Source organism: Musca autumnalis, unplaced genomic scaffold (genome assembly GCF_047663935.1).
Source record: "Musca autumnalis isolate F117 unplaced genomic scaffold, ASM4766393v1 scaffold_3, whole genome shotgun sequence".
Taxonomy (NCBI): domain Eukaryota; kingdom Metazoa; phylum Arthropoda; class Insecta; order Diptera; family Muscidae; genus Musca; species Musca autumnalis.
In genome coordinates this window covers 221943667-221961213 of record NW_027411866.1, presented here as the reverse complement: position 1 = coordinate 221961213, position 17547 = coordinate 221943667, and the positions used below count along the sequence as shown (strand labels likewise).

The 17547-nt window shown below is 37.4% G+C and overlaps 1 protein-coding gene across 50 annotated transcripts in view; it reads left to right on the top strand.

The window, feature by feature from the left end:
* Positions 1-17547, top strand: part of OtopLa (proton channel otopetrin-like a) — a 250692-nt gene that overhangs the window by 180680 nt on the left and 52465 nt on the right. For 17 of the 50 annotated variants that reach the window (XM_073976911.1, XM_073976909.1, XM_073976905.1 and 14 more), the window contains one exon: positions 15313-15423. The exons of the other annotated variants lie outside the window; for them this stretch is intronic. In XM_073976911.1, coding sequence (XP_073833012.1) covers positions 15313-15423 — 111 coding nt within the window. The remainder of the gene's footprint in view (positions 1-15312; positions 15424-17547) is intronic. 50 annotated transcript variants of the gene reach the window in all.

Below are 17547 nucleotides of genomic sequence, written 5' to 3'. Positions count from 1 at the left end.
TTTATGAAATTACTAAGCTCTTCCACTATGTCAAGAAGTTGGAATATGCTAACTAAAGAATGACTATTTTTAATCAAGGTTTAATACAAATGAGACATCAATGTTTTTTCTCATTCAAAATCCAAATACCTAGTTACATCCATATTAGTAGAAAAAATCCTAAAAAGCAGTGCACATCAGTGCGAACCTGCTTTCAAAAACTAATCACAAAAATTCAAATATTTGGTTTGAATAATGTGCTAAAACTTTTAAACGCCTATATCAAAACGTGGACCTGTAGCGACCATTCTCATTGGTAATGTTCTGTATCCCCAACTAAGACAAAAGTACCAAATTTTAGCCGTTCTCACAACATTCCCCAAATTGAGACTTCTCTCATTTCAATGAGGGCACGCCGATTCATGTTGGGTCAATGATATGGTACCTACTTTTTATCGCCGGGTCATGTCTGCAATACCCATTAAATTTTAAGCAACATTACACTGAGGGAATTTGCCACACCTTCCGAGTGCAAGGCGGACGTACTTACCACTGCACAATGTGGTCCTTCAGTGTGATAATGAGTTTAAAACCTGGAAAATACTGAAAATCGGCCAGAGACAAATTTTGCTGATTTTTTTAATTATTAATGGTTTTATTTTGTACATCGTCAATACGATGGTGAGACGACGAGACCATTCAAAAGAAAACGAGAACTAAGTTGAGAGCATTTACCAAACAAGAGAATACGAGAGCAAATATTGGAATATAGGGAAAAATAGGAAAGTGATTTTGCATCTCATGAATATCTTACATATTTTTGAATATATAGTGGCTTTCGGATGGAAATAAGAAACTACACATGTATCTTCTATTAGGTACCTGTACAGTATGAAAAATCTTCATCACGATCGAAAATATGTAAAAATTCTTGAAATTTTTTTTCTGTGTATGTATGTTCTATGTGTAGAACAGTTGAGGTAGAATTTATTTTAAATTTTAACACACTTCATATTTATATCCTACACCACTAAGTGGAAAGGGTATTATAAATTTGTTTTGGGAAAAATTCACGTAACACCGCGAAATATAGGTCCTAGACTCCCAATGTGGTATACTAATATTCATACATATCTCGACGAGATAAAGCGATTTTGAGATGTATGTCCGTCCGTCCGTCTGTCCATTATAAATTGTAATCAAACTCCAGGCCACGATTATGGATCGATCGTCACGAAATGTTGCATGGAGGTCAGGTTCATACCAGAATAGACCCAAATTTTTATTGGTGATGATCGTGAAATATTTAGCGGGTGAAATGGACAAAAAACATAATTTTTATCCGATTTTGTAGCTGCTCTGCAGGTCGCAATAATAGTCCGATCGTTAAATAAGTTAAGAGTATATGGTAAAGAAGAGGCCTACAATTTGAGATGGCGATCAGATAATATTTAGAGGGTAAAATGGATCACAACTTATGTGTGAACATTTTTAATATACAGCTTATATTTTTATTCCTCGAAGAAACATTTCGCACACGTGAGTTTTATTTGTAAGATGATATCTCGATCTTTCCATTGATGCCAATTAACGGTGCTCTTCCAGCAACTTTAACTGGAAGGTGCTTACGCCTGGGAAGTTTTTGCGGATTCTGAAACTATAATCTTCATAAATGAGAAAAATCAAAAAACAAAAAAAAAATCGCCGCACACTGGTCGAAACCACGGATCTAGCTGCGCGAAAGTCAAAAAATCGAACTATAAAATTGCGAAATATTTTCCATTGTATCGATTACAGACACTTTGCTGACAAAGATTTTGTTTTTTAATTTTTGTTGTTGTAAATATTCTTTTAGTTATTCACTATCAAATACAAGAGTTTTTGTTGCATCAGATTTTAAAAAAATTTTTGCAAAAAAATTAACTTCATATTTGTTTAAATGTTAAATAAATTCGTAATAAAAATGGACGAGATATATTTTTAATTAATAGCAAAGGGTGTGATTTAAATTATAAAAATTAGTTTGGGGTCTGGTGGTACTAGGTTATATAGCATTAAATTAAAAATTATTTTTTTAGTGTTTTTATGGGTTGTACGCGCTTGTTCCATAGAGTGCATCTTGTAAACTTGGCCGAACTTAGGTCCGATTATTTTTTGGGGAATGAAATTGGAGTCTCTGGATACTGTATAACCACATTCGGGCTGCAAATATTTGCAAAACTTTTGACGACTGCACTTTTAAAATAAGGGATTTTGCATGAAATTCATACAAATTTAGCTGTGCATTTGTATGGGAGCTAAATCAAAATATGGACCTATCTTGAGAAATGTTTGCAAGGAGGAGTTCTACCCCCGGAGACACTATAATACCATATTATAGCTAAATATGTTATTAAATATGGGATAACAAGTAAAAATTCAACGAATCGGGGCTACATCAAAACATAAATCCGTATTGAAAATGTTTTGTAAGAAGATTTTATACGCGGTGACAATACGGAATGCAAAATTACAGACAAGTGGAATTAAAAATGTGGTCATGATATTCAAAATACCTTAATTGGGAGGTACGGTTACATGGGGGCTATATCAAAACGTGGATGTTAATAATTTTTGGTGGAAATATTTTGTGATCACTAGGAACCCTAAGTACCAAATTACAGCTAATTTGCTACGAAATTGTGGCTTAAATCCTCAAAATACCGAAAATCGGAAGGTACCGTTATATGGGGGCTATACCAAAACATTAGCCGATTTTGTTCATATTTGGCCCATTATTACCCGCAGGTACAAGCTGAGTTTGTGCAAAATTTCAGTGACGTATCTCAATTCGTTTGCAAGTTATGAATTTCGCGCCGCTAGATCAGTGCTTGCGACCACCGTGCGCCGGAGCGCTTTTTAATAAATCGCGATTCAAGTTGACATTTTTAGCGGTTTTTTGCGTTTTCACGATTTTGCTTGGAAACCGCAAGTCTATATCTCAAAACCGGTAAAACCTACGAAAATAGCATGCAGGTCAATCTTGTACAGAATTATCACTGCTACAACATAGTCCCATTTCGATAGGACTTGCGGTTTCCAAGCAAAATCGTAAAAACCTAAAAATTTGAACTTTGAAATCCATCTAGCGATTTTTTCTTGTTTTTGGATTTTTCTCATCTATAAACATTGCTGTTTCAGAATCTGCAAAAACATCCCTAGTTTTCATTTCATTTAAGGTGCACTGTGCATAACATTGTATACAGTCAATCCATTGTCCTAATTTGAACTTCAATATGTTAATAACGGTAAAAACTGCGAGGATATCATAAAAGTCAATCTTGTAGAGAATTTTTATAGCTACAACAATTGCTTTAGTCCCATTTCGATAGGACGTGCAGTTTCCAAGCATAATCGTGAAAACCTAAAAAACCCTAAAAATTTCATTTTGAATAGCGATTTATTTAAAAACGCTCCGGCAATTTTTTTTTATTTTTCTCATCTATGAACTTTGTAGTTTCAGAATCCGCAAAAATGTCCAAGGTGTAAGCACCTTCCATTTAAATTTGTTTCAAGAGCACCTTGTATATACAATATAAAATTACAGTAATCTCGGTTCAAAAATTTTACAAAAAAAAACCCTCTACTAAATGCAAAATTTTAGACGTTTCGGTTGGTTATTGAGACCAAAACACCATGGATTCTCACATGTCAAATCACATGTTGTTCGGTCAAAAAGTATAGCTAACAAGTAAGAAAGACATTAAGTTCGGCCCTCCACCACGGGTTGTGTTGAAGTAAAACTGAAAAATTAGTTTGGTTTCGTTTATGAAGAAGACTAAATACCAAATTCCAGCAATTTCGGTAAAACAATGTGGCTAACTTTCAAAATACCGAAAATCGGGAGGTACAGTTCCATGGGCGCTATATGAAGGCATGGACCTGTACAGACAAATTTCGGGGAGAAAATTTTATACGACCAACGAAGACTACAACCTTCAAAAAACCGAAAATTGGGATGTACCGTTCTATGGAAGCTATATGACTATACTGAAACATTTAGAGGGTAAATTTGATTACCCCCAATGAAGACTAAATATCTAATTTCAGCCTATTCGGTTGAATATTGAAGCCACAACTTTGAAAATACCGAAAATCGGGAGATACCGTTCTATGGGGCTATATGAAGGCGTGGGTCTATACCGACAAATTTCATATGGAAAGTTTTATACCCCAAATGAAGACTTAATATCAAATTTCAGACATTTCGGAGGAACATTGATTCCACAACCTTCACAATACCGGAAATCTGGAGGTACCGTGCTATGGGGGCCATAAGAAAGGCATGAACCTCTATACCGACAAAATTCCGTGAAAGAGTTTTATACCCCCAACGAAGACTTAGTATCAAATTTCAGCTACTTTGGGGTCATAATGAAGCTAAAACCTTCAATATACCGAAAATTTGGTAGTACCGTTCTATGGGGGCTATATCAAAACGTGAACCGATATAGCCCATTTGCAATACCAAACATCCTAAGAGTAATAGAAACGTCTATACCAAGTAACAAAGCTCTGTCTTAAAAATTGTGAGCTGTATCTTGATTTCAACAGACGGACGGATATGGTTATAAAACTTACTCATAATTGCAACAGATTTTGTTTAGGAATATTGCAGATTAAGCTGCCATTTTCTATTAGACCAACGAGGAATCAAGTTATAAATTGACAATAATTTCTCATTCCTTGCATACCCTACTTAAAACTGCCCGCAGCTATAATTGTCAAACAAAGCATCCTTAGCTTAAAACATTGATCCAAACGCAACTTGACCTCTTGAATTCCCATATTTTCTACACTTTTATTTGTCAAGCCGGTAATTGAATTCTTATGTTTCATATACATACATATTTCAAAGTTAAAAGTTTAGCAAATTAGCAGTGACATTGTTAACAAGATTTTTCCTTAAAGTTTCAATGAGCACATTTGTCGTACTCTCCTCAATTTGTCACAGAATTTCCTTCCTATTGTTAGTTACGATGATGTTATGAAAACATTTATTAAAACTTTCTAAGCTATGTTGACAAACTTCTCTCTCTCTCTATTGATTTTTCGAATTGAAACGTAAATAACAAAAACTTTGTAAACATTTAACAAATCAATACAATTGAAATCATAATCCTTCAAGCGTGATAATGTTGCTTTTGCAAAATTTAAAACAAAACTCTTTGGCATTAAAGGAAAACTACAATATTGCCAGGTTGCCACATTGCAACACTTCATCTGCTATAAGGCAGAAGAAAACAAACTGTTTGGTAATACTTGGTTGGCATAAAAAACAAAAGGATTTCCACATCATATAAACGCTAAAATAGGATACACTTATAACGGTTACTATTTGAATAATAATTTAAGAGCATGCGTACGTTTGTGTGTATGCAAGCATGTGTTGGTATAAGTACCTTTCGGATCGAAATCGAGTCGCTTGATGTGGTCGTAGTGGTGGTGGTGGGGTAAATAACTCCCAACACTTTACATAATAGCTACAGAATTGGGTCAAACTACTGCTTGAAATATAGTTTGGTATACATTAATTTCGAATGCGAGGGATTGGGGAAAGGCAGTGGGCATTGCATCGTTATAGGTAGTTGTTTGGTTTAATAAACGACACACAAATACCATTTATTCCTGTTGTTACCAACGCCAATTGCATGGATTCCGAAGGCATTCTCATTCATTTATTTACTCAGTTTATTTCTGTTGTTGTTCTTGGTGGTGTTGCTGAATTGGGGTGTAAATATTTGTTGCATTTTCGATTGTAAGCAAACAGCGAATGCAAAAAATCTTTCACATTGTTAAGCAGCAAGGAGGCACTTGAGGCACAAAGTGAACTTTGAGAGCGCGAACATAACAGCGACACAAAAGAGGAAGAAAAACTACAAGCCGCTTTAATATATGTCATCCATCTATCCATCGTATGTGGCTGTTGACTGTTGTCCACACCGGCAGCCAACCCAGCCAGACAGACAGAGCCAGAAATTGTTGTCCCAGAAAATAAAAAGGAAGTAATTGTTGGTGAAAAATCAGAACGACATTTCTTATGCAAATGTAAAGCATTTTTTTGCATATATGCATAGTACATATACATATACATTTGCACATATTTATATAATGAAAATGAAATACATAAAGGAGACACAGTGGAAAGAAAATTTAACTATTGAATTAAGGAAAATTATGTTGGGCAGAGTAAATATGTTCTACCAAGCCCATAGTAAGCAGTGGTTGCGCCCAAAGACAAAAACCAAAAGATCGGTGAACATTTTAAAGGTGCAAATAGCTTCGAATTATTTCGGAACTAAACTTGCTTTTAAAATGATTGCGGTTCTAAAGAAGAACAGCCCTTAGAAACATGACTTATTTTAGAGAAAAATAACCGGGGCGAACTTTTTAAACCCTCCACTATACAATATTCTGAACTAAGACGGAGATATTTTGTGACCACTGATACCTAAATAAGCTAAATCGGTCGGGAACCTTATATGGGGCTATATCAAAGCGTGGACCTATGTTTAGGTGGAGAAGTTTTGTGATCACTAGGAATCTCAAATGTAGAATTGCAGATACTTTGGAAAAAATTGTAGCTAAAATCCAAAAAACCGAAAATCGGAAGTAAACCATTATATGGGGGCAATACCAAAACATGGACCTATGTTGACAATTTATAAAAGGGACTTGGACCTATGTTAACAGTTTTTGGTGGAGCTGTTGTGTAACCACTGGGAACATCAAATGTCGACTTACAAATAGTTCGGTCGAGAATTTTAGCTAAAATCTTCAAAATACCGAAAATCGGGAAATAACTTTATACGGGGGCTATACCAAAACATAGACCAATATGGACAGTTTTTGGTGGATATGCTTTGTGACCACTAGGAAACTTAAACGTCAAATTACAGGTAGTTCGCTGGCTAAATGTAGCTACAATCCTCGAAATACCGAAAATCGGGAGGTACGTCTTGGTTGCTGTTCCAAAACGTGGACCTATGTTTTGTGACTACTGGAAACCTCAAATGTTTAATTACAGGTAGATCGGTCAAATATTTTAGCTGAAATCCTTAAACTACCGAAAATTTTGAGGTACCGCTATATGGGGGCTATACCAAAACATAGACCTATGTTGACAGTTTTAAATGGAGATGGTTTGTGATCACTATGAACCGAACCGAAAATCGGGAGGTACCGTTATATGGGGGCAATACCAAAACATGAACCTATCTATGTTGACAGTTTTTAGTGGATATGTTTTGCGGTCACTGGGAACCTAAAACGTTCAATTGCAGGTAGTTTGGTCAAAAAATTAAGTTAAGATCACCAAAATACCGAAAATTGGGAGGTACTTTTATGTGGGGGCTATACCAAAATGTGGACCTATGTTGACAGTTTTAGTGTAGATGTTTTGGGATCACTAGGAACCTCAACTTTGAACTTGCATTAAGTTCGGTGAACATTTTTAGCTACAATCCTCAAAATACCAAAAATCGGGAGGTACCCGTTGTATGGGGGCTATACCAAAACATAGACCTATGTCGACAGTTTTAGGTGAAGATGATTTGTGATTACTAGGAACCTCAACTGTCAATTTACAGGTAGTTCGGTCAAAAATTGTAGCTAAAATCCTCAAAATACCGAAAATCGGGAGATACCGTTACATGGGGTCTATACCAAAACATGGACCTATGTTGACGGTTTTTGGTGGAGATGGTTTTCGGTCCATGGGGACCTCAAATGTTCGACTGCACGTAGTTTGGTCAAAAATTTTAGCTAAACTCCTCAAAATACAGAAAATCGGGAGGTATCGATATTTGGGGGATATACCAAAATATGGATCTATGCTGACGGTTTTTGGTGAAGATGTTTTTCGGTCCATGGGGACCTCAAATGTTCTATTGCAGGTAGTTTGATCAACAAATTTAGTAAAAATCCACAAGATACCGAAAAGCGGGAAGTACCGCTATATGGGGGCTATACCAAAACATGAATCTATGTTAACGGTGTTTGGTGGAGATATTTTGTGACCACTGGGAACCCCATGCGTAAAATTACAAGTAGTTTGGTCAAAAAATGTGGGTAAATTCCCCAAAATATCGAAAATCGGGAGGTATGGGCCGATATAGCACATCTTCGAACTTGACCTGCCTATGGTCGGGTGCAAAAATATAGCGCTCTAGCTCAATTATAGTCTTAGAATTTTATCCCGATCAAGAATATAAATACTTTATATGGTCGCAAATGATTAGTTCGATGTGTTACAAACAGAAAAACAAACTTAATACTCCCTCCATACTATGGTCTAGGGTATAACAAGTAAAAAGTTATTAAGATCGGCTGGGCCGAACCCCATAAAATATTCATATCTAAAATTGTATAATTTTCTTTCCTCTACACAATTTTAGGTGGATACCCCAAAAGCCTAAATTAGATCATAAAATGTATCTTAATAAGTCTTCAATCTGGGGGTACCTTCGGATGAGGACTATTCCTAAACATGGACCCATACATATACCTTCCGGTAAGGGCCGTAGTTTGCTCGTCAACTATTATTAAATTCCAACACGATCAGAAAAGAGACCCACGACATTCAGTTAGTTACCTTAGGATTTGTTAGAGCTTTGGGTCATTATGTCAGGAAAAACTGACATGCCCTCGAAAAACATTATATCGCTGTAAACAGATCCACAGGGAGATAGCTCCGATGACAATTTCATAACTATCCTCTAGCAGTCGTTAAACCCTTTTAAAATTTTTGAAACTGATACCCTAATGAGACTTTCGATATAGTCCGAAGTCCGAATTTGATTGAAGGGAAATAATACGATATGCAAACGATTGACCATTATCAACACCCATTGTAGTGGGTCACCGTAGTATTTTATAAAGCTGTTGAACCATTATGTAGAAAAAATTGTTTTAATTAGAAACACAAGGATAACCCTGTGTAAACATTTTTTAATTGTCATCGACAAGGTTTAATTAATAGAATAATTTGGACTTTTGCGAGAGAATCCCATCGCCTTGGATAACAATCTTGTGCAGTGGATCAAGGCCACAATTGCCTTCACTCGATATCCTGGAATGTGGAATTGTGCCCTACTACATTTTATTTACGCACTGATCTCTTACAAGTCGGAGATATCCTGGATCTCAGGCGAACGCGGGCCTATAGGTGCTACAAGGTTTGCAGTTAGGGTACCACATGTGTTCGAGCGGAGCCTCGTTGATACCTGGGAGCCTCAATGTACTAAAGATTTAATTATCAAGTCCTCGGGACCTCAATATCCTCAACACATCATGATATATGGATTCGGAAAACTTAATGAAAACAAAACGGAAAGATAAGAGAGAGGGAGAGAGAACGGACATGGGACATCCAAGATAGTCTGACGCAACAAATTTCAGTCAGGGTAGTGGTTCTGCCGAGATCGAGGACATATTATGTGAGGACGAATTTATATCCATAGTTGTCTGTCTGTCGATAAACCTACTTCGGACACTTATCTAATGAAACCAGGTTCGTCGCTAATACGGGGGGAATGTCCATCGGCCGAAGCGTATGCCACAGTCGAGGACATGACAACGGAGGCTAAGAACAGTTTATCTGGGGATGAACTTGAAACCATAGTTTTCCCAGCGACTGCAGTTGTCGATAAACCTACTTCGGCCCCAGCAGGAAACACATATCTAATGAAGACAGGTTCGTCTCGAATACATATCAAATACTGTTACAACAACAACATCGGCCGAGGTCGATATTATAGGACTTCTGAGGCAGGATTCAGTTGAGGAGGGAACCTCGAAAGTGAAAGTGTTCCCACCGCCCCAAATAGTGTCGTATATCGGATGGCCCAAAAAAGACGGCTTATCGTTGGGGCTTATTGGGAAGTTCGTCAGCAGAGAAACCATCATAGTGAGAGAGTGTAAATTGACAAGATTTAGTTTCAAGGTTGCGATCAAATTTGAATGGATATAACCTTTGCCCCAAAAACACTCCTGATTTCGACAGACAATCTGTCTCCACAGAGAGCAAATTAAGTTCAATATTCCCATCAATCGTAATGGCCCCCAAATGCCACATAGAATGCTATTATGATTTGACTCACCATCCCAGGGGTGATTCGTACTTGGTGACCTCAACACTGTCTGCAATGGGAGGCACTGTAACCATACCGACAGGACGCCCCTCAAAGCTGAAGGACGGATCTCACAGAGGATGAATCAGCCTAAATATATATCAAAGACGCGTCGAACTGGAAAGACTGACTCAGCACCGAGTTCGAAATTTGGATGAAATATGTACGTTTCGGAGAAATAAGCAGATTTGCAGTGTTCACTCCAAATCAGTCGAAAGGATTTGTTGTTAAAGATTTTGGGACATTACTAAGGAAGTCTGTACTTGCCCACGACAAAATGTATATAATTGTAATCAGAACCACAACGACTACCCTCGGAGAGTCCATAAACTCTAATAATATATAATTGTTTCAAAAACATCCTGGAAGGAACATGAATTCTCTCATATCAACGAGTGCTTACTTACTTTACTTAGCTGGCCTTTTACAGAACATCTGTTCCATAAGCCGAACTAAGAAAAAATCTCCAATCTTCTCTGTTTGCTGCTGTATTTTCCCAATCTGGGATATGTAGTTTACTGATATCTCGTTTCACTTGTTCGCTCCAACGAAGCTTTGGCCTTCCAGATCTGCGAGAACCTCTATGCGGCCCGTATTTATACGCCTTTTTAGCGGGTTCATCATCACTCATTCTTATAACATGGCCTAGCCATCGCAATCGTTGTATCTCGATTTGTTCAACTACATTGATGTCATTGTATAGTTGGTACAGCTTGTTGTTCATACGACGCCGATATTCGCCGTCAACACAAATTGGCCCGTAGATCTTTCAAAGAATTTTTCTCTCGAACACACCAAGCACTGCCTTATCTGCTTGAGCAAGTACCCATGCTTCGGAACCATACATTAGCACGGGTAGTATCAGTGTTTTGTAAAGTGTTACTTTTGTTTGACGAGAGGTGGCTTTATTCCTAAACTGCTTACTCAGCCCAAAGTAGCATCTGTTAGCCAACACTATTCTTCTTCGTATTTCACAACTGATGTTATTTGTTGTGTTTATGGCGGTGCCGAGGTAGACAAAGTCCTTTACTACCTCAAAATTGTAGGTACCAACATTCACAAATGGTGCGGGGTTTGTGGTAAAATTACGCGTCGATACCATGAACTTGGATTTTCGCCGTTTACTGCCAGACCAACTTTAGCAGATTCTCTTTCGACTTTTGTAAAGGTGTCAGTTACTTCCTTTACCGATCGGCCCATGATGTCAATGTCGTCGGCATAAGCCAGTTCGTGTATATCGTTCCATTTCTTTTGACCTTCGCGTCTCGTATGACCTTTTCCAGCAGGATGTTGAATAGATCACACGACAGGCCGTCTCCTTGTCTGAAACCTCTTTTGGTAATAAACTCTTCGGAGAGGTTCTTTCCTATTTTAACTGAGGATCTCGTCTCAGTTAATGTCATTCTACAAAGCCGAATGAGCTTTGCAGGAATACCAAAATCAGACATGGCTTGGAACACCTTTGAACGTATAGGGCTGTCGAATGCTGCTTCATAATCGACGAAAAGATGGAAGGTGTCGATCTGCATTTCTTGGGTCTTATCCAGGATTTGTCTCAAGGTAAATATCTGGTCAATGGTGGATTTGCCAGGTCTTAAGCCGCACTGATAGGGTCCAATAATTTCATTGACCATAGGCTTTAGTCTCTCACACAATATGCCAGATACTATCTTATATGCAATAGGGAGCAGACTTATGCCCCTGTAGTTGGAGCACACAGTCTTATCACCCTTCTTGTGGACTGGACATAGGATGCTCACGTTCCAATCGTCGGGTACGCGTTCTTCCTGCCAGATGATGCTAACTAGCTGATGCATACACCTTATCAGCGTGCCGCCTCCGGTTTTGAACAGCTCGGCTGGTAGGCCATCTGCTCCTGCCGCCTTATTATTCTTTAGCCGGTTTATTGCTGTCCTTACCTTATCTTGGCTGGGCGGTATACATTCAATACCATCTTCTGTGATTGGATCTGTGGTATCTTCGCCGTCTTCACTGCTATCGGATACCAACAGTTTGGAAAAATGTTCTTTCCATATCCCGAGCACACTGTCTGCATCAGTTACCAAATTACCTTGTTGGTCTCTACAGGAGGATATGCCTGTACCAAAGCCATCAGTTTGATGCTTCACTCTTTGGTAGAATTTTCTGACTTCGTTCTGTCTCCTGTACATCTCTATTTGTTCGCACTCCCTCTTTTCCATCTCTCTCTTTTTCCTGCGGAAAAGACGTTTCTCCTCTCTCCTTTTTTCCCGATACCTCTCTCGTGCGCTACGCGTTGCTACTGATTGTAAAGTAGCCATATATGCCGCATTTTTTCTTCGGTAGCAGCACGGCACTCCTGGTCATACCATGGATTCTTTGGTGGAGGTCTCTGGTATCCAAGTACTGATTTTGCGGCAGTTTGCATGGAGTGGGCTGATATGTTATCGGGACGAGAAGCGCTTTCATTAAGCAATTGGGTCAGTTGAGTGGAATATGCTGTGGCTATCTGTTGTGTTTGCAGCTTAGCGATGTCCAACTTTCGTGTTGTGACTGTCCGTGCTTTATTTGCAACGTTAAGACGGGTACGTACCTTTGCTGCAACGAGGTAATGGTCCGAATCTATGTTTGCTCCTCGGAACGATCGTACATCCAACACGCTCGATGAATGTCTTCCATCTATCACAACGTGATCAATTTGATTCATTGTTCTTTGGTCTGGAGACAGCCAAGTGCCCTTATGAATATCGAGATGCTTAAATCTGGTATTGCTAACTACCATGTTTTTTGCCGCTGCGAAGTCTATCAGCCTCATTCCATTGTCTGATGTTTCACTATGTAGACTGAATTTCCCGACTGTTTGTCCAAAGATATTCTCCTTTCCAATTTTGGCATTAAAATCGCCTAGAAAAATTTTAATGTCATGGGCAGGACAACGGTCATATGTTTCTTCTAAGCGCTCGTAGAATATATCTTTGGTCTGTTCGTCCTTGTCTTCGGTTGGAGCATGAGCGCAGATAAAGCTGATGTTGAAGAATTTTGCTTTTAATCGAATTGTAGCAAGTCTTTCATTCACTGGGGTGAAGCTGGAGACCAGATGTTTTAACCTCTGACCAACTACAAAACCGCAACCAAACTCATGCTTTGTGTCATGGCAGCTATAATACAGTGCGTCACCTTTAGGTGTTGTTGTGACATCTTTCCCAGTCCATCGTATTTCCTGTATGGCAGTAATGTCGGCCTTGTACTTTTCAAGTACATCTGCCAGCGCGTACACTGCACCTTCTCTATAAAGAGTGCGAACATTCCAGGTGCAGATTCGCAGATCATGGTCCTTAAAACGTCTGCGGGGGTCGTCAACTTTAGAGGGGTTTGTTTTTCTTTTCTTTTGTTTTTTCATAGTAGGTTTTTTTCTAGGGGGGGTTACTAGCCCGACGCCCAAACCCAAGTTTTTAACGTTCTTATGGGTGAACGCGCGGCACATGTTAGCTCACTACCTTTAACGGGTGTTAAAGGCAGTTCCCCAGGTGACACCACGGGGAGGTCAGTGTCCACTTGGGATGAAAGAGGGACCAAGATAAATCCTATGCTTTGCCATATTAAAACCGGTCAGGACCGTTGCTTGGTATTTTCCATCCCCTACGTCAACGAGTGCACCCTTATTCATATTAGCTCAATTATATGGGACCAACTGTTTATCGAACGGCATGTCGCCAGCGGCTTTTGGACCATTACCTTAGCAAGCATGTACCTCCCACACATAATGTCTAAAAAGTAGAGTCTTGAATTATTTGCAGTATATTGTCGTCGCGATCCCCATTATGGCGATACAATTTTTTCCATGTTGTTTAAAAAAGGTCTATTAAACACATGCTGCAAAAAATCAAAAAAGATTTTTGATATTGTATGTGGGCTGTATCCAATGTTGTTCACCCATATAGACCATTAAAATTTTTTGAACTCTTCATAAATATTACAATGAGCAAGGTTTGGACCAAATCACTTGAGCCATTCGTGAGTTATAGCCAGTAAGACAGACATACGGACGGACAGGGCTAAATCGACACCAAATTGTCTGAAATGACTTTCGTACAAACATACATGGGGTCTAAAATTATTATTTCGATTAGGCATTTGTGATTGTTTCATAGTCTATAAAATCTGAGAATATAAGAATAAATACCAAAATATGAACGTTCTTACTGTCAGTCTCGCTTAGTTCAATGCACAGGGGCGCTGGATTGGTTAGAAGAAGAGATATTGTTGGATCATATTCAGAGAACAAAGTAGGGTATTTTATTAATGTGAAAATATATATTTTGTTGCTTCAACCATATATATTGTTTCTGGCGCCAGAACGACTAAAAATTTATTGCTGCAGCAACAATAAATATTTTTGGATTTTCATAATAATCCATTTGCTTGTCAGAATATGACTGTTTCAGAAATATCTCTTCTACGTGTAGTTGAGATATATGTCATACATACTATATGAGAAAACATGTATAAATTGTATAATTACTTATCGATTTTGAAATAATCTTCTTAGATGAATATAAAAACTTAAATGTTAAAAATCTTTTGGTTGATGGTGCATACATACATTAATCACCCCACCCATTCAACAGCTATGGATGGTGCATAATTGTATGTGTTTATGTAAAAACAAAATTTATTCTAATGCATAATATGCAAAAACGTATAATAGAAAAATTATATAATTTATTCGTATGTATTAGTTACCCTATTCGAATGCCCTACAACAACCCCTACCTGAATGTGTAATAAGCTCCTTCCTTCCCCACATACCCTTCGTATCTAATGATCCTTAAAAAATCATAAGTTAGCAGCAACCCTCTTATGTAGGTTTTTCTCTTTTTTTCATTTTCATCATTTTCTTCTTCTTCCTCTACTTTTTTGGTTGGCTTATATCAACTTGTTAGTGATTTATGTATGTAAGTATGTGTTAATTTTGTGGCCCTGCAGCCTCAAACTACCTCCAATTTCCCAGCCCTTAGGTTAGGTTAGCATAGAAAGCCCGTAAACCCCACCCAAACATAGAATATGGCTATTGCGTTGGTTTTTTTGTGTGCATACGTATGTATATTTTTTGCCTTCTGTACTGTGTTCCAATTTCTTTGTGTGCCGTTTTTTTATTCCAATCTTTTTCTTGATTGCATTCTAGGGTCGTTTATTCACTAAAACCAAATTCGAATAGCCGCAGTTATATACCGGCAAATATAACCGTACATGGCACATATCACACCAATATCATTACCGGACCAATTGAATTATGGTAAAATTGAAATTTGTCTATTTGTGATTATTAATCAATTTATTGTTTTCTTTTCATTTATATACGAAAAATAAATAAAACTAAATTGTGAAAAATTGATTTCATAAAAATTATTTAAGATGAATAAAATGGTGCCAATTTGCACACATGCGACAAATGTATACACATCTCAAAATTCAAAAGTTATTAATAGAAAACATTATTTATTCAATAAATGTTGAGTTTCGACTTAAAATTAATTGGCCAAAATCTATTATTAAGCTTCCAAAATTATACATTTGCAGTCGTGTGTTCTTCAAATTATGATTTAAATTTAATCAACTCTCATCACCATCCGCATTTAGAACAATGCATGCCGAATTTCTTCGTAGAAAGTAAAACTATCGACTGATTATATTTGAATTTTGTAATATTGAAAAATTTATATTTTTAGGCGACTTAATATTTTGTTTGATTTAAAATAAACTCTTCGATTTGCATGTTTTATTTTTAATTACTTAAATTTCCTGAGCATAGTGGCCAACAAAGGACTGGGAGCCACATGAGCTGTATAACCTATTACAAAGTAATGGAAATAATCCATCTATTGCATTATCAATATTTGCTATTTTTGTTCAAATTGAAAATAACCCATTTTACTCATTAAAAGGTATGAGTAGTGGTGTAACAAACTACCAGTATTGAATTTTGTATGAGTTCAGAACTCAGCGATGTAAACTTTAAAAACATGAATAAATAATATGCGTTTTTGTTTGTGCGCAAAATAGCTGGTTATTGTTCAAAGGCAGCGCGGTTCTTAATTGTGCAGTTTGTTTTTCAAAGCAAATCCGAATGCTGCATATTCAAGCCTAACAAAGGACATAAAACGAAAATGTTGAGCGTGGTGAAATTGGACATAAATTCACTTTAAGGGTTATATTTTGAAATTTATCAATCACTTTTAGGGATCGTTTTGTTAGTATAAGTCGTTTTTAGAATAAGAAACTTTCTATGGAATAGAGAGGAAATGAAAACCTCAAAAATTCTATGGGTAGATCCAAACGAGGATAAATTAAACCTGAGGCTACAAGGCCACATGTACAAAATTAGATGTGCAGATAACACTGTATAACACAACAAATAATTACAAGATAATTCGGCCAGAGTATGAAGGAGGACCAAAAAAAAGAAGGCACGTGTAACGGCGTTTTGAAAGTTTACGTCGGTAAGTAACCTAAATGGGCGTGACAATTTCCGCTCATTTCTACAGGTTTTGAAATATTCAACATCAGATTCCTTGGAATGCTTACATTTTAGGTATAAAGTGTCTTTGGCAATATTACTGACAATGCGGTGTATGTTTTTATAAAAAAAATTAACCCTCATTCGAGTCACTAAACGTGTCTTTTTGGTCCTTTTTTCAAAACCATTTAAATATGATCTTCGCCCTAAAAGGCAAAATTTCAAAAATAAAACACAGGCTGAGCCCGGCTGGGATTTGAACCCACGTCCTTGAAAACATATCAAAAAAATGTTGCCATGGCGTGTTAGCGTTCAAAGCCAAAACTCATAACTTCAAAGGCAGCGCAAAAAAGCGTTTGTCGAGAAGAAAATTCATTTCAGCGGCCAAATATCCGCGTACATGTATAAAACACATTTGCATTTGAAAAACGAAAAGTTCTAGGACAGAGAAGCCACTACATAGTCGATACGTCCGAAAATCTACTTTACCACCAGTGAAACCAGGTAACGTAATTTGGTGACTATATAGGTTCGAGTCTTTGGCTTTCCTTTTTCACTTGCAAATAATTTCCGATCATCAAGCTTAACTCTAAACGAGAAAATTAATAAAAAAAACTCCTTTAAAATGTGATCGTATCAGACCAAATTGTCTACAAAATTATTTGTCATAAAAATTTACTATAGGAATACACTTACTAACTTAGCTGGTCAATTACAGAACATTTGTTCCATAAGTCGAACTAACAAAAGATCTCCAACTCTCTCTGTTTAGTGCTTCGCTTTCTGGAATATTGCGCCTTGTCATCTCTTCATCCACTTGTTTGCGCCATCTATTCTTTGGCTTGCCAATTCTGCGTGCACCGCCATGCGGCCCGAATTTATACGCATTTTTTCGTCCCACGC